The sequence below is a fragment of the Dermatophagoides farinae genome, unplaced genomic scaffold (assembly GCF_024713945.1).
Source record: "Dermatophagoides farinae isolate YC_2012a unplaced genomic scaffold, ASM2471394v1 contig6, whole genome shotgun sequence".
Lineage (NCBI taxonomy): Eukaryota > Metazoa > Arthropoda > Arachnida > Sarcoptiformes > Pyroglyphidae > Dermatophagoides > Dermatophagoides farinae.
The window spans coordinates 267,656-290,069 of record NW_027461521.1 but is presented as its reverse complement, the minus strand read 5'-3'; the positions used below and the strand labels follow the sequence as shown (position 1 = coordinate 290,069).

At 31.5% G+C, this 22,414-nt stretch overlaps 3 protein-coding genes across 3 annotated transcripts; 2 read left to right on the top strand and 1 right to left on the bottom strand.

The window, feature by feature from the left end:
* Positions 1-4,253: 4,253 nt before the first annotated feature.
* LOC142598089 (protein isy-1-like) lies at positions 4,254-4,778 on the bottom strand. The gene is made up of 2 exons (XM_075735054.1): positions 4,566-4,778; positions 4,254-4,517 (listed from the first exon to the last, which is right to left on the bottom strand). Exons 1-2 carry the CDS (start codon positions 4,776-4,778, stop codon positions 4,254-4,256), a joined length of 477 nt encoding a protein of 158 aa, XP_075591169.1.
* A 5,900-nt stretch (positions 4,779-10,678) lies between these two features.
* On the top strand, positions 10,679-11,705 carry LOC142598088 (casein kinase I-like). Its single transcript, XM_075735053.1, has one exon. It carries the CDS (start codon positions 10,788-10,790, stop codon positions 11,703-11,705), a length of 918 nt encoding a protein of 305 aa, XP_075591168.1. The 5' UTR covers positions 10,679-10,787.
* A 3,769-nt stretch (positions 11,706-15,474) lies between these two features.
* LOC142598071 (large ribosomal subunit protein uL30-like) lies at positions 15,475-16,281 on the top strand. Its single transcript, XM_075735036.1, has one exon. It carries the CDS (start codon positions 15,556-15,558, stop codon positions 16,180-16,182), a length of 627 nt encoding a protein of 208 aa, XP_075591151.1. The 5' UTR covers positions 15,475-15,555; the 3' UTR covers positions 16,183-16,281.
* Positions 16,282-22,414: the final 6,133 nt, after the last annotated feature.

Sequence of the window (22,414 nt, the reverse complement as noted above, 5' to 3'; positions counted from 1 at the left end):
AATTAATAAAATCTCCAAAATTAGTTGTGGCTGTCGCTGGTTTCTTTTTATAGTGAGGTCTAGTATAATAACCTTTAGGTGGAAAAGGCTTTTTCTTATCAGCTTCTTCGATTTGGGATAAAATCGAACTAGATTTTTCATGATTTTCTTCCAACGAGATATTCTCTAAAACACTATTTGTTTTACCGTAGCGCTGAGTAGGATTATGTACATGAGCAAATGCAGTTTCATTTTTTTGCAAGAAAGGAGGAGTTCCTTTATAATATAATTGCAATTTCACACCCATTCCAGGCAATAACACGACAGGCGTTTCATAAGAATGTTCTACGACAGCAATGTCACAGTAATGACGTAAAGTTAACGAATCTACCGTAGTAAAATCTGACACTGATTTCTTTTTAACTTTATTTTCTGAATCAAATATCAAATCTGTACTAGGAAATTCTATATTCCACTGTCCATACAAATAGTTTTCCTTGCACCCGGATATGATATCTGTTTTTTCCTCATTTTTTTCATGATCTAATATCTCTTCAATTTTTTTTTTATAGAGATTATAATTGGATTCTTCAAAAAGATCTATTTGATAAACTTCGTGGAAATAAGCGTAATAAAGTCCTGTTCTAAACTCTCCTCGCATCATTCTATTTAAATGTGCAATTTCATTAGTTGGAACAATTCCAACAAATTTCCAAGCTACTGGCGTGGAAAAGCCTGATGCACGCGATGTATTCGACTCATAATCAGTTGAGAAATCTTGGTCAGCATTGCTTTGATTTAAAGATTTAAGAGGACGATATGTACTGTTAGCGTCACGGTAAAATAAATCATAATCTTCAATCAGATAAGAAGAAGCGACATTACCTGTCATAAACTTTTTTTTTCTCATAAACTCGTTGTTAACAAAATTTTTGTAATAAAGCCTTTTTTTGTTTGCTATTGAAAAAGGCAACTCTGACAAAATCGAATAATTGATTTTTGGAAAATCTTCAAGACTACTTCCCAACGAATTTTTCATAGCATCAATAATAGACGCTTCATTTTCAATAAACCGTTTATCACTTTTACCATACGCAAAGCATACGTCTCGAAATATTGAATAATTATGCAACAATTCGTAAATAACGCTCTGAGTTCGTAAAGAGATGGATTCTAAATTTTTAAATTTTGTGTGATATGTTGGTTCCATAATAACACAATTCAGACAATTTCCAATCATTTTTCGAATTATTGACATTAAATAATTGTCATTTGTAGTGGTTGAATTTCCAAACAACTCTTGTAAATAGTTAGTTTTATCAACACGATTAGATTGAACAGCCCTTCTTTCTAATAATGAAAAAAAATTTTTTGAACTAGTAATAACCCAAGCTGAACGTGGATTATAAATCGAATCTAAAAAATTCTTGTGATTTTGACTTGCTAACAAATGATTATAATGAAAATCTGTCACGTCTGAACTTATTTGCAAATTCATTTTATTTTTGTATGAGTCAACCGCTTCATTAAACAAATTTAATAAATAATCATCTTCACATTTCTCTCCATCCAACAAAGTTTCACTGTTATTTTCATTTATCAAATCTAAGCTGGTCAACTTTTTACTAGATAATTCACATTGATTTTTTTTTTTATAATTAGTTTTTTTGTCAACTTCTCCCCACTCATCTGATTTAATTTGAATTGCTTCTTTTCGCGACTGAACACGAAGTTTTTTTTTTTTTGATTCACCATCAATAGTATTTTTTGGACCATAAATAGAATTAATCACGTTAATATTTTTAGAATTTACGAGTTCTATATCACTTTTTTTACTTCCTTGCGTTAATTTATCCGCTTGTTCATTATTTTTAGCGGCAAAAGATTTTGAATCATTAAGTTTATCCAGTAACTTAAAAAAATACAGCTAAAAGCATTTCGTTATTTTCAACTTACTGAACCATCGAAAAAATCTTGCATTTACCCAAAAGAAACTTCAAATGAAATAGTAATTATTTTAAAGTTCTGCAAAACTGTATTTGTAAAACAGAAATTTGATGATTTGAAAGAGAAATTGAATTTACGATAAATTATTTAAAATTTTTTGGTACATATTTATATCATGGTAGAGATAGTTTTATATTGACAAAGTAGATCGTTCAGTCGTGATGTTGAATTTTTATTACCACGCGCTAGTGCGCACAATAAAAAGTTTTTACCAAAGATAACATAGGTATGCTAGATCAGGATGCTTTTCGATTGGCCAAATTTCTTATTAAAACAGTACCCATAGTGGTCAAAACCAATATTATAAATGCGATTAGAATTATTCGAATTTGGTCTAATGTTCAAGAATTAGATGAGCACAGTTATCCCAATAATATCGAAGGAAATATTATTTTAGCAAATTCAAACGATTCACTATTTAAAAATAAATTTTGCCAGCATGCAATAATCGTGATTGATTGTAATTGCGAGCTGTGTAAAGATCTCAGAAGTTCTATTAAAGATCTTAATAACGAATCGTATTGTAGGTATTGTTTAGAAATTTATAATATAATAAATGCGCATCAACTCAACAGTTTCACTCTGAAAAATGCGCTGAATTATAGAGAACGCCCTCGATTAGTTTTCATAAGAAAACTAGCTTGTGAGTTTTGGGATTTTGCTAAAATGGTATATCCAACTTGGTTTATGACATATAAGACTTCTTTGTTGAATATGCAATTATTTAACGACGAAGAAACAGATAAAAAATTTCCACATCTAAGGTGGATCATTACTGAGAAAGGAAAATTCACAAAGTATCCTTTATTTAGAATGGGTTTTGATGAGTTATTGTATCGCATAATAATAATTATTCGAGGTTCAACTAATATAAAAGATTGGATGATAAACTTCAAATGTACTCAAATAAAAGTAGGTTCCAGTTATTTTCACAAAGGAATGTATGAAAGCATGCTAAATATTTCTAAATTAATAGATGAACCTATTAAGAATATAATGAATAAATTCTCACAAAAGCATATAACTATACATATTTCAGGACATTCTTTAGGAGGAGGCTTAGCTGCAATGCTCGCGATTCATCTGCGGAGTCAATATAAAAATGTATACGCTTGGTCTTTCGGAGCACCTTGTATATGCGATTTAAATACGGCTACTATTGGGGTTTCATTCATACGTTCATTTGTTTATGGAAAAGATTTCGTTCCTAAACTTAACTTAAATATGGTGTTACGTACTTTATATTTACTGGAACGATTGTCAAATTTACAAGACGTAGAGATAAAGGAAAACTTTCCAAAAGTACTGAGAAACGTTGAAGATAAGTTTCCAAAAAAAGTAATTCCAGAAGATTTCGATGTACACAGCGAAACTGAAGAAAATGAGAATAACATTACCGTTAGTTATTTAAATAGTTATGGGCAAAAATTTTTAACTAATCAAAATGAGGAAATAACAACCTTTCAAGAAACTCAAATAAAGAAGTCAGCTTTTGCAAATATAATATTTCTCCCTAATTCAGCTCACGTTATTTCACTTTTATCGAACATAAGTTTTTTAGGCAATAATCTGAAGCTTCCCAACATAGTATCCTCTACAATAACAGGTTTGCAGAGTTTTTTGTATTCAAACAATAATAATAACATACTAAACAATGAAGAAGTTTCCAACAAGGAAAACGAAGTTTTAAATGAAACTCAAAATAAAATTACAGAGCAAATAGAAGATATATCTCAAATGACAGAAGGTACTTCTGATGAAAAGATGACTGCTTCTGAAGAAATAGAGGGGACCTCTGATTACATTTATAAAAAAATTCAAAAGATTTTATATAATAACATATTCATGCCGAAGAATTCAACAGTTTTAACACCTAAAGATAAAATCGATGAATCGGATTTATTGTCAAATGAAATAACAGAATTAGGCAGTTTATCTAAGCTAACTACTGATTCAGATCAAAAAGCATTTAATATTGAAATTAACGAGGAAGCAAAACATATTTATTATACGTTACTAAATATTAATTCCAAAGGACAAGAACAAGATTTATTTCCTGCAGGACAAATTATTCAGATTTTGCCCGTAGAACATATTAATGATAAATTTTTTAGTGAATTCGAATCAAAATATATTCAAGAACAATATGGAAACTTCATCTATATTGATGTAAGCGAAAGCAGAGAACATAATCAAGTTCCGAGTTTTTCATTGACGGCGTTATCTGATCATTTGATTCAAAGTTATGAGAAAGCTTTCAAATCTGATTAAGATTTAGGTAAAGTAGACAAATCTGGAAAATACAGAAAATCATTTGCTCCAAAATAATCTTCATTGACGTTTTTGGCCAATGTAGCTAGATCAACTTCTTCTCTCTCATTAGTTTCATGACTTTCATCGATTTCCACTCGAGGCAAAAATTTACTCGCTCCGTACCAGTGAGTTCCATCTTTAGCAATTACAAAATCGTTTTCAAGGGGGTTATAATATTTAACATAAACACCTCCTAGTTCTTTAATTCGTTTGGACCACTGATTTTTAATGGAAACAGTTTCGTTTATTAAATCATTTAGATTTACGAGTTCTTTTTCACTCAAACTTGTGTCTTGAATTTTTATCAAATGCGTAATCAAGTCTCTACTAATTTTATTTCTATAAGCCTCAGCTAAATCTAATTTATATACTGATCGAGGATCATTGGGTATTTGTAAGGTTTCGCCACCTTGGATGACATGACGCATAGTATGCCATCGATTTAGTATGAGCAAAGCCCTTTCCGAATTTCTCGCCATTATAAATTATTTACGTGTAATTAGTACATTTTCCTACCTACTTTATTAATGAGCATTAAAACTATTTTGTATAATTTAAATTTTTTATTAGTTGTACAATAACAAATATTTTCTATTGATAATTAACTCTGTAATTACAACAGGAAAAAAATCATTAAATAAACGTATCTGTATGTTATAACAAAACAATCGGTTATTTAAAATGCACATTCGAGGTTTATTTAGCTACATTGTTGATAATCGATTAACAACTACTACAAATTTTTCGACATTAAGGTATGTTTCAACTACAATCAGTCTGACTTAGTAATTCAATAATTTTAATTGATGCCCAATGGTGGCTAGAGACTCAATTGATCAAGTATCCGCTGGAAGTTCTAGCAGGTACTATTTATTTTCGAATACCTAAATTGTTAGAAGAATTAACTTCAGTAGCCAAAAATAATTCTTTCCATGTTATATTTATGTTCAGCGGGTTGAAACCCGGAGTCGAGTCTTATTTCGATAAATTTCCTAAGAAAGATGTTGAAGAATTTTGGTTGAAATATTATTCGCAGTCCAGTGACGAGTTTAGTCCTGAAAAATTGCTACCAATGATAAATCACTTGCTTAAAAAAACTACATCAAGATATAAATCAAAACTCACTTTGGAACTTGAAAAATTGCAGATTTTGTCTATCGGATGTCCTTATGATTTCAATTCGCAAGCTCATCATTATAAACAATTTTACGAAAACGTTTATATTTACTCGTCCCCAGAATGTTTAATCTATGATTATCATGAAATAATTATAGATTATAATATTTCTAACGATACTTATGATCTTTTAGAATTTGAGAAAGTATCAAGCTACACAAATCTCCTCCGGTTAAATTTAAGACAAGCTACTTTGTTAAGTGGAGGTGAATATTTACAAACGCATCCCGTAATAGACGCATTCGGACCCGCTAATACATTCAGTGCTGCGATTACAGCGCTAAACACACTTTCTTTTAATAAAATAATTAATTGTATCAACGAACCAAGCTACATAAATTACTTGAACACGGTTAAAATGGTGAGTAAATTTGAAAGAACTAAGATGTTTTTTGACGACTCAGCCAAATTAATTATAGCGAATTTGCCGGAAAAAGACATACCTAACGTGCTTCCACACACAATAGGTAAACAACTTCCAAACAATCTGTACGAAGCGTTATATTATTTGATAATTACTCCTGACAGCCTTCAACCGCTTGCTACCAATATTCTCAATGAACACATATCTAAGCCAATAATCATCAGAGAATGGTACGAAGTAATCAAAGCTTTAATACCAGCACGGTTAATGCAACTTGGGCTACTAACAAACCATTTTACCTTAGAATATAAATTTAGTGGATGTGTATTTAGAAATCCTTTCGGATGTTCCATTTACAATAATGTGAATAAGAATAACATAAACGAAATTTGTTCATTAAATCACACCAATAACCAAGAAAATAAATATTTACCTTATACTACAACCTTTGATTCAAAAGATTTATCAACTACAGCAGAGGTTTTAGTATTGTCGCTTTTGAAAAACTCAAAACGTAAAGACGATATTTTTCCACTCCGAGTTTGTTTTATAACTATTTCTAGTTTGTATTTACACGTTTTAGGCTTCATAGAACAAAACGGAAACCCTTCTCCATTGTTCCCTTGTTTGAACAACGAGATCATTCAATCCGAATTCATTAAACCGATCTTAATATACGTTACCTTGTTAAAAAGCGATCTCATTCATGGCAACAAATTAGAAGTTTGTCTTGTCAGTCTATCCAACAGTATTTCTCAATTAACACAAAAAGAAACAGACATGCTGGTTTCAAATTACAATTATATAACTAAATCTTCTTCGGTTCCTGAAATTGTTATTAATAGATTAGAAAATTACATTAAACTAATATCCCGTCTTGCTTGTTTGGTTCCGTTACTGAGTGACGATATAAGAAAAGATCTTGTTACTGCTTTTCCCAATCCTGATTTATTAGCTTTTATATCGCTCGTTAATTACATAGCTGATTTCCAAAACGAATTATTAAATTGCTGTATTTATGATACCCTTTTCAACACTGATGAAAAAACTAATGAAATCAAACAAGAACTGGAAAATCTAAAAAAGAATAATCCAGATATTAGTGATGAAAATAAATGGTTATTTAATAACCGTCCAAATTTCAACGTGCCTATAAACAGCGAAAAGAAAATTAATATCAAAGAAGTTAAATCTATAAGTTACGATCTTTTCGGTCAAGAAGAATATACTACTGAAGTAGGGATGTTTATCCGTTCCCTATTTTTATGTGACTTACAAAAAAACAATTGCTTCGACTTTTTGTTGAAACACAAGTTGTTTTGTAATCCGATACAAATTATAAAACGAGTTAAATCATTCGTCAGTATATGTTTGAAAATTCACGCAGTTTTGAAACCTCAAACTTTCAATGACTTTTTGCCGGCCTACATTTACTTCAGCAATATTTGTTCTCTACTGTTAGAGAAAAATGACCCGAAATAAATTTATAATAATCTTTTTATTATAATTTGTCATGAGGTAGCATTAAATAAGTGAAAAGAAATTTTTTGTTAACGTTTACTATCTGTATATGAATGTGCCTCCTGAGTTTCTTAGACTTTTAAGTCAGTATCTATGCTACGATTTAACTAGTATTACCAAAGAAGAATTTAAAATTTTAACAAATTTTGAACATCTTGACGAAATCAGAAACTTTTTAAATATATTGTCTTTGGAACTTCTATCAAACAAAGAATTTGATGACTTCATTTCATCAGCAAAAGAAATATTAGCTAACAATTTTAGAGACTATGATGAAGACTATGAAAATACTTCTATTCAACAGGCTGGCAATACTATCTCAATTTCTAATGATACCATAGATTGTTTAAATAAGTCCTCAGAAGTGGAGCCAATAAAATCTTTCTTATCAAATGAAGAATTAACGAGGGAAGAATTCACAAAGTATAATGACTGTGAAGAACCATTTACTTGTTATAGTAAAATTAAAAATAAATCAAACTTTAAGGGCAAAATAAATTTATGCGGTTGTGACGCTCGCCAACATTTATATCATACTAACTGCATTTTTTGTGGTTATATACATTGCAAAAAAGAATTGTCTATCAACTGTTTATGTTGTGGAAAATCGCTTTCAACTGATTTTCCAAAACAAGACAAATACAATGAGCTAGAATATCAAACAAGTAAATTAATTTACAATCAATGCAATGAAATTTCTCCTTACATAATAATAGACGAGAACTTAGATTTATTTAGTGAAATTTACAGTGATTTCACTAATGAATCAAAACAAAAAGAAATTGAGAAAATAATTTTTGAACTATCAAAAACTGAAGATGCAAAAATAAAAACAAATATAAATTGTTATGATTACAAAAATGAACTATCGTACTTAAGTTCATTGCAGAAAATTAAACCCGATACTAAAAGATTAACATCTTTTTTTAATAATAATATTTTATTAAATAATTTAAAAAATACTACTTTCAGTAAAATTATAAATCAAGTAAAAATAGAAGGTGTAGACGTTAAAACTAGTCTAGATTCGTCATTTTTTTTAGCAAATAAAAATGAAGTTCTCTCCTTTTTCGAAAAAATAAATTACTAATATTAAAATATTGTTCGATTAATAAATTAATTTTTTTAATTATTTGTCTAAACTTAACCATATAATTTATATTAAATTGATTATTAAACTCGTAGTTTCATATTAAGTCCAATATGTTAAATAATAATTAAAATTTAGGAATGTTTCATGATTAAAAATGAATGCTTAGATCAGATAGATATAACGCATAAAGCGTTAATAGATGTTTCTTCAGTTAAAATTGACACATCTGCCAAAAATTTAATTGACGACAATTTTAGCACTTTTTGGCAGACGTTTTCGTGGAGTCCGCACGTAATTACGGCTACTTTCACCGAAAGAATGGAATTTACGAAGGTTGAGCTAAATTTATCGTTAAAAATGGATGCTACTTATACACCAACAAAAATTTTGGTCAGGATTGGCGAAAACCGTTATTTTATGACTGTAAGTTATTGAGGCGATTTAATTATAGAGTGTCGGTAAATACAATTTGGAATGTCCGGAAGGCTGGATGGAATTGAAGATTAGCTCATTTGAATTTGTCAAAACAGCGATAAACTACGCAAAAAATTTAGAAGAAATGAATACAACCACAGCCAAACCGTATTTGTACCGTAGTTTAGAAGGAGTTTTTATTGATAGTAAAATTGAAAAAAAAGAACTTTACAACTACTGCGATGCTGAGTCAAAAATAAAAGGTAGCTGTCTACAAATTATTATACTTGCAAACGAGCAGAACGGCCAAGACAGTCATGTTCGCGGTATCAAAATCTTTGCGAAAAAATAAGTAATTTAAACCATTTCATCGAGAAAGTCGTCTTTAACTGTTAATGAATCTTTGAGTTCAGGCTGAAAAAATTTGTAAAGCAACGATAAGTCGCAAAGATACGCTTTGCAAGAGGCTTGGTCAAAAGCAAGAAGCCAGTTCTTTGTTCTGTTTAATTTCAAACAATCGATGTTTGTTTCCTCACAAGATGGAATAGAAGTGAAAGTATCATAATGCGATATTTTATTGTCTTCGAAAATTCCAACCTGAATTTTTTCGCTACAATCACTATAAAAAAAAAATCGATCGTCGTAGCCACAAATAACCGACGCTCCGTTTTCTAAAGGATATAAACCTCTTAATTCCAATGAATTTTCTTTTGTGCCAGAAAAATACAAACCTTTAGACGTCGCGTAAACTAAATTTTTTCCTTGGTTTATAAGACACATAGAATAAATTTCAAAATCGTATTCTTCGCTTTCATATAAAAGCTTTTGGTTTGGATATACAAGTTGGTACTTGTAAACCTGATTTCCAGCTGCCACATACATTTTGCTCTGATCCAACAGCACAAAGTTGACGATGTCGTCATTCAACGCGATTAAAGGAGGTAAATTTTTGCATAGTCGTATGTCAAAAAAGTTTATAACCCCATTATCACATCCATACAATAAAACATTGTTTTGGACCCATTGAACAGTAAATACCCTAGCAATGGTCGCGTTAGTTTTAGAAATTTTTTGACCAGTGGTTGCACATATAACAGCTATGTCGCCTTGACTGTCACCAGTAGCGATGTAGTCACCTCTGGCTGCAACTGAATAAATTGCGGTTTTCCAATCGAGTTCATTAATTTTCGTAGCTCTAAGCGATAGTTCATCAATCAAATAACTAAAGAGATGTATAATCAACAAGGTTTTCAATATTTCCTACTGTTACATTATAAAATAATCTATGTGGAGCCAACAGTTTATAGCTAATGTTTAATACTTACGTGTAAAGTTTACCTTCTGCATTACCTATATATAGTAATTTAGGATCGTCAGAAAAATCGGCACAAAATACAGGACTCGTTGATTTTACTTCTATTTTTCTAATAGGGTCCATTTTTATTGATGATTATTAATTTTATGTAATGAATGAAAACAAAATAATAATATTATGAAGCGAAGTCTAAATATTATTAATTATAAATATCTTAGACACAATAAACTATAATTAAAAAAAAAAATAAGAATTTCTTTTTGTTTTGTGCGCAATGGAAATTACTTAGGGATTTGGTGCGAGTCTAGTAATTATATTTTCACCCTTGTTCGAAATTAAATTGATAAAAAAATATAATTTCAATATCCCAAGCTTAAAAAATAATTTCTTTTAGTACTTTTTTACTTGTACAAACGTCTAAAATCAATTGTTTACTTTTTAATAAATTAGTGGTGTACCATTTTTGGGTGATCACTTTTATCATGTACGCGATTGAATACAATCAAATCTAAAAAAAAAGGTTAGATAGTGCGATTGCGAAAGCAACTTTATGTTGAATAATTGATTAGTTATTGTCGAATTAGAGTTTCAGATTGGTTTTTAATATGGAAATTCATGTAGCGGGACGTTTTTTATTAGGCAGAAAGTTAGGGAGTGGTTCTTTCGGAGAAATTTACATGGGTCGAAATTTACTGACTCAAGAAGATGTTGCGATAAAATTGGAACCGCTGCGCTCTAAGCATCAACAATTGTTATATGAATCGAAGCTTTATAAAGTGCTTAACGGTGGTGTAGGTATTCCCGTGGTATTTTATTACGGCGTGGAAGGTGACTATAATGTTATGGTGATGGAACTTTTAGGTCCTAGTTTAGAAGACTTATTTTTAATGATGGGCAAGCAGTTTTCTTTAAAAACAATTTTGATGCTGGCGGACCAAATGTTGAATCGCATTGAGTATGTGCACTCAAAGCATTTTGTACATAGAGACATCAAGCCAGACAATTTCGTAATGGGACGGGGCCGAAGGGTAGATATTGTTTATATCATAGACTTTGGATTGGCAAAAAAATACCGTGACTTTCGAAGTTACTTACATATCCCCTACAAAGAAGGCAAGACATTAATTGGCACAGCTCGGTATGCGAGTATATCTACTCATTTAGGCATTGAACAAAGCAGAAGAGACGATATGGAAGCTTTGGGATATGTGTTGATGTATTTTAACCGCGGTTTTTTGCCTTGGCAAGGCATGCGTGGAGGAAATAAGAAGGATAAATATGATAAGATCTTAGATAAAAAAATTGCTACGACAACAGAAATGCTTTGCCGAGGTTTTCCACATGAATTCATAACCTACTTGAATTACTGTAGGTCTTTGAGGTTCGAAGACAGACCTGACTATGCATATCTACGAAGACTATTTAAGATTTTATTTTTCAATGAAAATTATAGTTTTGATTTCCAATTCGATTGGTCTCAACACTTTGAGTGTGACGACTACGTTGATGAAGATAATTATTAAATTTTTCTTTATAATACAAGAAAGTAGATATATTATCTGCTATTTTTGAAAAAGAATGCCTTATTAAAAAATAACGGTGGCAATTTCTCTATACATTTTAAAATTTACATACATTTACTGAAGTAGATAATAAAACGCTGCTGAACTAAGCTTAGCATAGTTTGACGCTCTAAATATAGAAATCAAAAAGCTTAATAAAATAATCGTTTTCATTTTAATTTTTGTTAGAATATGTTTTGCAAACTATTCTTTTATCATTTTCTTGTTGTTTGCTTTTGATAAGTAATTTCTGATTGCTATTTTTATTGCGTCTTCAGCTAGCAGACTACAATGAATCTTAATCGGTTCTAAAGCCAGCTTGTCGCTGATATCTTTATTTTTCAGTTTTAAAGCGTCATTTATTGTTTTTCCTTTGATGAGTTCAGTGGCGTAAGAGGAAGAGGCTATAGCACTTCCACAGCCAAAAGCTTTAAATTTGACATCTTTAATTATACCATCATCAACTTTGATAAACAGCTTTATGACATCTCCACACGCAGCTTTACCAACAGTGGCGGTGCCTACAGAATCATCATTTGGATTTAAAGAGCCTATGTTTCTCGGATTGTTAAAATGGTCTTTTACAATATCTGAAATATGCTCTTTTTCTTTGGAAAAGTTTTGTGACGAATTCGACTTAATATTTGATGTATTAAGCATAATAAAATAATTTTACTTTTGGCGCTTATTTCATTTTGCAGAAAAAAAAGAAAAAAATATTATAAGTTAAAATATCAATCTTAAATAATACGTATAAATTTATTCAAAACAAATCATGGAAGCGTTAAACAAATACAAAGAATATTATGATGCATGGACTAGTGATAATGTAGTTTTTAGTTCAGAAGTTTTAAAAATTGCTCGTAGAAAAGTAGGCTTGTCAAACGCATACCAATCGTTGACCATATCACCAAAAGCCGTAATCGTAAGTCAAATCAGCCCTTCAGTTAGTGTTCCCAATGCTTTGAATTTGCTTCGTTTATTGTACAACAAAACTGTGTTGCTTGTTGATGGAAAGTTGACTAAACAAGTGACAAACAACGACTTAAAACCTGTTTTGGACGAGTTTAAACGGTATTTACTTCTTAAAATCGTTAATGTAATTGAAAAAAACTCTGACTTTCACGATGAAATGGACAGATATCCATCTCTCAAAAAAATCTATCTAGAGAACAAAAGCAACTAAAATTTTGTGATTTATTATTTTTTTATTTTTGAAACCCGGAGTTATTATTTATCTCGTTGATTGCACGATATAAGCCAAGTTTCTGCGTTATTTCAATAATTTATTATATTTACTTAAAATGGCTGAAAGTTTCTCTGAAGTGTTAATTAAGTTTGTCTCTTGTGTCCCGTCAATTCCATTGCCAAACGAGTTAGATGTGTCTATGGTAATGCCTGCGACAACAACTAGAGACGAACTTGTAGATTTACTTAACTTGGCTTTAAACAAAAATTCTCAGCACCAGTGGCTGCTAGTCATTAATTCAAAAATTTTTTCAACAAATTTAAAAGACTTTTTAACTACTTCTGCCTTGTCAAGTGAAAATGTATTAGAAATATGCTACTATTTACCCCAAAGTGAATCGTTGCTTGATTTCGCTTTTGACACACCCGAAATTCCTTTTAGATTATACTCTTATCAAAATAAAATACTAATTCTTAGTTATCATGGAAATTTATTTATATACAACCAAACGGAAAATCTGTCATTTAAACCGTTTGTAACAATTTACGGAAACGAATTTGGTGTTCTGAATTTAAAGGAAGTTAAAAATGGCATTTTCGTAGGAGTGACGGAATCAGGTGTCATTATAAAATATGATGTAGGTTATGCAGTTGATAATCCGTTACGTGCTCAAAAGGCCACCATAATTGCTTCTTTAGAACTTCCTAGTAAAGCGAATGCGTTCACTTTTAACAATGAAAATACTCGACTTGCAATTGGAACTCAATCTGGTGATATTTTTTTAGTTATCGATCTACTAGGAAAAACATCTTTATTTACAGATGTGGAAGGTATTACTGAAGACAATTTCCAGACAATTCACGTTGCGGACGTTCCAATCAGGTTTTTGAGTTTTTTAGAATGCAAAATAGATCGCCTTTACTATATTGTCATCTGTTTGTCAAACGGCGCTTTAGTGTTGTTTGACTACATCGTAGGAGAAATTACTCATACAGGCGCAAACGGCAGTCCAATCTCCAGTGCATGTATGGATTCAAAAAAACTCATCATTGGTTCTATGTCCGGATCTATTCGTCGATATGAGGTTTCTAACAATGGATTCTCTCTACTGAATGTGTATTCTTGCCATAGCGCCGCGATTACTTCAATAATTAGTTTTTCTGGCTCGCTGGATTCAGCTAAAAAACTTGCTGTAAGTTCAAACAGTGGACTTCTTTACATTTTTAACTCTGAAATTAATGAAAAAATTGCCACAATTGATGTCAATACAATAATGCCGAAACACGGTTTTGAACATTACTATTTCACTGCTACCGACTTGATGAAAGTAGACGAATACCTTTATATTGCAACTTCAAGAAATGAAGTACACAAAGCAAAGATATAATTAGTTTACTTATCAAGCAAGTGAATAACTAATATATTGCATAATTGTATATTATATAAAAAATATAGAATCTCTTGGTATAATACAATTAATTTGATCTAACTTAAAAAAGAAAATTTAACGCTAAAAAGTTAGTTATTTATAAACTATTTAGGCTATGTGACTGGGAATCATATTGTTGTACATGTTCCAATCATTGACACGGTTCCAGTTGTTTGATTCAGCAGCGGCGTTCATTTCTTCTTCACCTTCGTCTTCGATTTCTGATGCAATTACGCCATCATCGGAAAGTCTGACTTCTTCAACTTCTCTGTGGAAGAAGCTGTCTGGAATGACATCCCATTGTTTACCTCTAGGAAGAGTGCTTCTGATCTTAAGAACTTCTTGCGCGAGTGCCCACAAAATAAGTCCGATGGTTTCTGGACTCTTAGTGTTGACAGGAATTGCTAAGTGAATGCAACTCAAGTCGTCGTTAGAATTACACAAAGCAATGACGACAATATTTGAGTAGTAAGCTTCAATGATTGCTTGTCTGTCGGCAGATGCATCGCAAACTATGAGGATTCTAGGTTCCATGAAACGTAAAGTATTTTGATTAGTGAGGGTACCAGGAATCCATCGGTGTGGTGCGGGAGTGGCGTCGGTGTACTGACAGTACTTAAGAATTGGTCTCTTAGCGTATTGCTGGCTTCCAACAACGCAGACCGATTTAGGGTCGCTGGCACCGTTGATAATTCTAGCAGCAAACATTACGTTTTCAAATGTTTTTCTGAGGTTCAATAAAGTTTGTCCATGCTTAAGAGACGAAGCAATGTATGGCTTCATTTTGTTGTGGGTAACTGTGTTACCGATGTGGGCCTAAAAATCACTGCCGTCTAAAAACATACCTTGCATATTATTGCACGACGAATAAAGTCGTCACTCTCTGCTTTAGTGATATAACTCATCTAGAGATTTTTTGAAATTAGCAAGAAATTAAAGAAATTATTATTCCATTTGTTACGTTTTTTATTTGAATTATCTTTTAAAAGATAGCTTGTTTAAGTTTTTAAAATGGCGGTAAGTACTCTTTATAACATTTATATTCTTTTTAGGATTTGTATTTAGTAAACGAAGCATCTCTTGCATTCCAACCTAAGTCGGCAGAGCAAGAAAAAAAATTAAAGAGAAATACTGAGTTATACCATGAAAAATGCGAAGCAAAGAAGGCCCAAGCCGAAAAACAAGCTTTGCTGATGAAGGAAGCTGCTGAGAAACTTGTCCACTACGAGGATCTCTATTCTAAAGAAGCTGCCGAAATCGAAGCAAAAAAACAAAGCGCTTATGCTTCACAATCCTTCTACAAACCCGCTGAACCTAAAGTTATGTTAGTCGTTAGAATCAAGGGTGTTAACAAGCTTTGCCCACGTGTCAGAAAAATCTTCCAGCTCTTCAGACTTTTCCAAATTCACAACGCCGCTTTTGTTAGAATTAACAAAGCCACTCTTCAAATGTTGAAGCACATCGAACCTTTCGTCGCATGTGGATACCCTTCCGTCGAAACCATTAGAAAGTTAATATACAAGCGAGGTTACGTTCGTGATGGTATGGCAGGAAAACAGTCCAGAATTAGAATTTCTAACAATGAAATCATCACCAAAAAACTTGGCCACTTAGGTGTAACCTGTGTCGAAGACATGGTTTACCAAATCTACACTAGCGGTAAAGCTTTCAAGGAAGTCAACAACTTCTTGTGGACTTTCAAGTTGCGATGCCCAAAAGGCGGTTTCGTCTGTAAAAGACACGGATTTTCTGAATTCCGTAGTGGTGACTGGGGTAACCGTGAAGAATACATCAACGAATTGGTTCAACGAATGATTTAGTCAATTCTCAATTTTTACTTCGTGCGTTAGCTTTTATATTTTGATATATAGTTATATTTATATTTTTATCGTTTTGAACATACATTACTAACGTCTAATAGAAAATTATAAAATTGAAAATTAGACTCTAAAGACCTACATATTGCGCTAATTGCGTCGAAACCTTTCAGAACCAGGTTTGATTTAACTGAATCCGTGAAAGAATCGTCTTTAATTATTTCTTCAGTCAGATTTTCAATCAAATATACTAAGTTACATCCAGTTTTAACAATTTCCGAAAACAGCTCGTTGTGACTGTGATCTCCACTAGTTATTTTTTTGTATAGTGTCGTAACTAGGCCCGGATTTGGAAAGCTTGAGAGCGAGTAAATTTCGTCTGTCGTTAAACTGTTTCCATAAATTGCATGTGCGCACTGTAACAAATTCATCGAAGCTCTTATGTCTCCATTAGTTAAGGTAACAATTAATTTTAATTTATCTGAGTCAACATTTACGCCTTCAGCAGCGCAAATGCTGTTTAAGTGCGAAATATGATCAGTTAGCGATATTGGGTTAAACTTACATACAACACATCTCGAAATAATAGGTTCGATTATTTTATTTAAGTAGTTACAAATTATTATGAAACTGCTTTTGCCATTGTAATCTTCAATCACTCTGCGCAACGCAGCTTGAGCGTCGAATGTCATCATATCCGCTTCATCTAGTATGATCAGTTTAGACATTCGCTGAGTTTCGTCAGAATTCTCATCTTGTTTGGAGACGTACTGGCTCCAAGGCTTTATTCTTGTACGTACAGTAGAAATTCCACGATCATCTGACGCATTCAACTCTAAAGTGTTTTTTTTCCAATCATTTCCAAACATGGATTTTGCTAGAGCTAAGGCGGCTGAAGTTTTTCCAGACCCTGGGGGACCGAAAAATAAAAAATTCACACAACTATTGTTTGCAAGCGTTGACATTAGTATCCTTTTTGCATTTTTTTGACCTCGTAAATTCTCGATACTCGAAGGTCTACTATTACAACTGTAACGGTAACTAACTTACTATCGCTCAGTCCAAATTTCTGTCATTGTGCTGAAAGAAATTTCTCATTATTATAATACTAATTTCTCGCTATAAAAGTTAATAAGCCAAGAGGAAATTAAAAATTTTAAAAATCTAGAAAATTTTTAAACTCTTGTTCTAAATCGATGTGATTGTGTGTTACGGTGCTACATTTATTTTTATTATCGACGGCGTTGTCATTTTCAGTTAATATTTCTTCTATATATTTATTTACTACTAGATTGTCTGTATGATCTATTCTAAATAACATATTGGTTTTATTTATTTCATGATTTAGCAACAAAAGCGCATCTAAATCAGCGTTGAAATTTTTGTCTGACTTAACCAAATTTGTGTATTCGTATTTAAAGTAATGTATAAAATTAGAACAAGCGTCCACCTGTTCTAATTTGTTAATAAAGTCTAAAAAATCCTCTTCTTTATGCCGGTCATGCAGTAAGTTGAACAAAACCGTTTGTTCAAATAATTCTTCACAGCTCATTTTATTTTCAATGTATCTCTTGACCATTGAGCTATTTTGATTTTTAACGAGCAAAGCTGTTGCTAACACTAAACATTGAAATTTTTCTGAGTCCGGTTCTTCGTTAGCTAAATCAACGAGCAAGGAATGAATATCTTCATTGCTCAGCTTAACTGTGGTTAATTGTAAAAATTTTGTTATGAATGTTTTATCCCATTCTTTTCTGCAAACAAAAAAACTGTGAATTATGTTTTTAACTTTACTGGGCTCTACAATATCAAGTAAAACTAGAAATGCGACTTTCTTGAGTTCTTCATGCTTTGAAATGTGTACAAAATCTTCAAGTGCTGAAACGAGCAAGACGATTAGTTCGTTATTCTGTGTAATGTAAAAAGATTTGATCAGGTAATTCAACGCTAGTAATGTTAATTCATAATTGTCGTCAATAGCTAGCTTGTAACATTCTAAAAACATCGGAAGATCAAAAAGTCGGCAGTTCTCCAAAACGTGAGTAAAAATAGAAATGGTATAACAATAATCAAACTGCCGTAAGTGAAATAGACGCTTTAAAAGAATTTGAATGCTCGCTGTTTTATTTTGGTGATTTCGCAAAAAAAAATTAAGCAGCAATTGAATCGAATTTAATGCGATTTGATTATTGCTTTGAATGACTAGTGCCATCAATTGATCTTTAAACAAATCAGTCAAACAACTAGAATTCAGCTTTTGTAACGCGCTTATCAGAAACAATTGGGTGATCTGCGGCAGTTTTTTCACCACTTCGAAATTTGATAAATAATAAACGGCTTTTTGCGAAAATTTATCTTCATCATAGTAAGATTTAGACAAAATATAAGAAAGCACTGCAGTGGAACTAACAATATAATTATTATCATCCATCAGTTTATGAGTTTCGATATCCATTAAAGCTAATAAATAACGAAACATTATGACGTTACCACAATAAAAGTTTGACAAAACTAAATTAGAATTAAGCAATGCTAGATATTTACTCGGGTGATGTGTAGAAGATAATTCCTTATCAATTGTGTTTTGCGATAGAATGGTTAATTCTTCAGTTTTATCATTAAATTCTGAACGAAAGCTGACGTTGCACAAAGTTCGATAAGCGTAAGCTTTTACGCGCAAGTCGTCAGTTGTGGCTAACTGAGATAAAATATTGAACTTTTGATCAAGTGGGCTTTCTCCGTTTAATTCCTGTTCAACCAGTTCATCGACTTCGAGATGACTTCTAGGTTTAATATTTGAAATAAAGTTCACGACTGACTGCATGAATGCCGCATTCTCTTATTTAGCTTTAACGCAATAATTTAATAAAATATTTATTATTAACTAATAAGTGAAAAATCAGTATTTTGCAGCTGTTGAATGCGCCTATCTAACTTTTGTATAAAGTCCTTCGAATGTGATAAGCACGCAACTGCCAACTCGTTAGTGTCTAATGGTTGTATAAGCTCGTATTGTTTTTTGTAATTAGAAATATTATCGAAAAATAGTTTCCAATGTTCGTATTGGTTTAACTGATCATAAGTAACCTCTGAGCCTTCTAAATATATAAGTACCTTGTCAAACAAAAGTAAAAATTCTTGATAAGTAATATGTTTGTTGGTCAAAGAGTTAATGCATAAATGATGCAAAAAATTGACTTGTATTCCAATTATATTGATTAAACTGCAGGAAGAAACGATTTTCGCGGCTGAAGTTAAATCTTTCATCAATGTACAATTGTTGTTATCAAAATTCATTTCATTAGAATTACTAAGTACACAACAAGTAGCTACTACATTGGTCTTGCATATTAACATAAATTTACCGTAGGTGCGGGAGTTTCCAATTAAAGTTTTCAGAAAAGCATCTTTTTCGAACAGTTTGATAACAAGTTTAAACGTTTCTATCAGAACTAAATTTGAAAAAAGTATTTTGTGTTCATTTATTTTAGAATCATATTCTTGATCAATATTCTGCAATAAATTAGCTTCACAAGAATTGAGAACGTGCTTCGTATCTTTGAAAAATTCTAGAAGAGCAAAACCTAATAGTGAAGTGGACATAGAAGTTGCTGTTGTTTGAACCGTCAGAGCTGGAGTGTTTTGAAACTCAAGCAACATGTACTTGTAAATCGAAGATTGGTTACTCATTAGTTCATTTATCAGACCAAGAAATCGTTGCTTTTGCTCGAACAAAAATATGTTTTTCGATTTTTGCTTCATACCTGACTGCCTGGTTTGTTCTACAATACTCAGAAACTCATTCATAATAAATTCCACTCTTTTAGGAAAATAACGGAACAAATTGTTAAAGCTTACATATTTTTTTTCTTCGTTTGAAAGTTCCAAAATAGCTCCTGGCTCGCTGGCCGACCGTTCAAGAGCTAAATGCGCATTTATCGATACATCCCCTGGAATTAATGTCCCATCTAGTTTTCTTATTATGTCAAATATGCTATGGCTTACAGTAAGTATTTGCGTTTGATCTTCCAATATCTTCGTCGCAACTTCTGAGCAATTTATGTGCACGATAATGCTTACAGTGTCTTGAAGTTTAGCAACTATATAGTTGTCGCTTTTATTATGTATTAACGAATCTGTTGTACTTGAAGTATCTTGAGAATGTTTATTCATAGAAATATAGTTCGAATAATATGTTCTTGTGTATAAAATAGACGAAAAAAACATAAAGGGATATAAGTCAAACTTTGTGTAAGTTTGACTTGCGTTTTGTAAGCTAAATAAACTGTTTAAAACTGAAGTGAACAGATTCCTGCTTAGTTTGTCATTTTCTTTAAACAAATTAGCTAGTTTTAACGAGTAGGCAGAAAAACAAAGAGAAACGCAAAATTGTAGTACCTCGTTATTACAATTGCAGAACGCTGTTGGAAGTAATTCTATACTTGACTGTAGCTCAATTTTGTTAACCGTTAATATTAGTATTGTTGCTACAATTAGTTTTTTCGTTATTGATGTATATGTAAGCTTTTTTAATTTGTCTAGTTTAAGAAGCGATTTGACTGTGTTGTTTAGAAAATTTTCATCGAAGTTTTCGTTGAAGCTGCTTTCATAATTCTTGTAAAGAAGATAAATGATGAAGAAAACAAAAATCTCATCCACTGTGTAATAATCATGATAATTTATCAAATCTAATAGAAATGACCTGTTATCAAATAAAAAAGAACCGAAAACATTTGAAATATGCTGCACTACATTTTCCAAATAATATTCTGTAACTGAGACCGTGTTGACACAATCAATTTCTGTTTCATTATCTGTTCCTTGTTTGTCGTGACTACAATATAATATAATTCTTGTATTTAGCGATTTAAAAATAATTACCTTTAACACAGCTAAAAGTACTTCATTAGTGTGTAAATGTGTCGAAAATCTCATAAGGTTGACTAGTTTAGTATAAGTAGGTACAAGGTTTTCAGAAAAAAAATAGATCTGCAACACCCGGCTGGCTAGTTGAATCACCTGAACATTGTTAAAAAGATGTATATTTAAACTTAAAAAATCCGTTGTTAAACCATGATATAACAAATGTAGTAAAAGCAAAGCAGAAAATATAATGTGAGAGCTAGTTAAAGCTTGAATTGTGTCTATAGAGTCAATATCTTTTACATTAGAATGAAAGTCTCTGTTTGTGCGAACACAATCTGCTATTAAATAAGTAAGCAAAGCCTCGTCATGATCGCCAAAGTTTATAAACTGTTCGACTATTAGAACATCTAATGATTTTAAAAAGATCAAATTCAAGTTCGATGACGTTGCAATTAAAGCATTCACTTGTGAAACGAAAACTTTGTTCGAAAACTTTTCATGTTCCATAGTTCTGTCCTTTAAACCTTTAGCAAGGCAATTTTGTTTTAATAAAAACATTTAAAGTTTTTGTACATCGAAGTCAACTATTTTTATCCACACAGTAAGAGTAATAATTAGTTTTCGGATAAAAATATGGCTGTTTTATTTTGAAAGACGAAAATATACTAAAAATTAAATTTTGTAAGTTTTTATTAATAAGCCGACATGATCACTGAGAAAAACGTTGTTATTTGGTATTTTTTGCGTGCCTACCATTTCCAAATGATGTGAAACTGAAAACTGTTGTGAATTTTGTAAAAATTTGCTTTGCCAAAAGAAAATTCTGTCAAATCTGAATTTCTTTTTTTTATTTTGTTTGGTCCGGGATTGGTTGCCGTTAAACCAGGTTTGATAGGAACAATCTATCTTAGAATTAGGAAGAAGATAAATATCTTTTGTTTCTATATTATAGTTTTTTTTTATGTGGTTTACTTCAGTTTCTCGAAGATTTGTGTCTCCTCCAAAATATGCAGTGTCAACTTTATGTTTTTTCGCCAATTCAATCATAAAGTTGTACAGTTCTACAAACTGATCAATACGTTTTTGAGAATTTTGATTTAAACTCTCTAAATGCGTGCTACATACTAAAAGCGGCATATTTTTCTGATCAATTAATTCTAAGTAACAACAAATAAAATGTCTGCCCATACTACTGTTAGGGAAAGAGTAGTGCATGCTTTTAACGTTCGTAAAAGCGTACGTACTGACTCCAATAACGTTGTAATAGCTTTTATTTCTGTAAGAATCAAGTTGTTTCGCGTTTAGTGACTCTGAATTGGCATGTAAGAAAAAAGAGTAAGCTTTACCAAGCTTTTTTTTCAAAAACATA

Bases quoted from the DNA above. Each gene is read 5' to 3' on its own strand.
- LOC142598071 (XM_075735036.1), top strand. From the start codon at position 15,556: ATGAAGGAAGCTGCTGAGAAACTTGTCCACTACGAGGATCTCTATTCT.
- LOC142598088 (XM_075735053.1), top strand. From the start codon at position 10,788: ATGGAAATTCATGTAGCGGGACGTTTTTTATTAGGCAGAAAGTTAGGG.
- LOC142598089 (XM_075735054.1), bottom strand. From the start codon at position 4,778: ATGGCGAGAAATTCGGAAAGGGCTTTGCTCATACTAAATCGATGGCAT. The intron at 4,518-4,565 runs GTAAATCTAAAT...ATTAAAAATCAG, and splicing joins GTTTGAGTGAAAAAGAACTC to TGGTCCAAACGAATTAAAGA.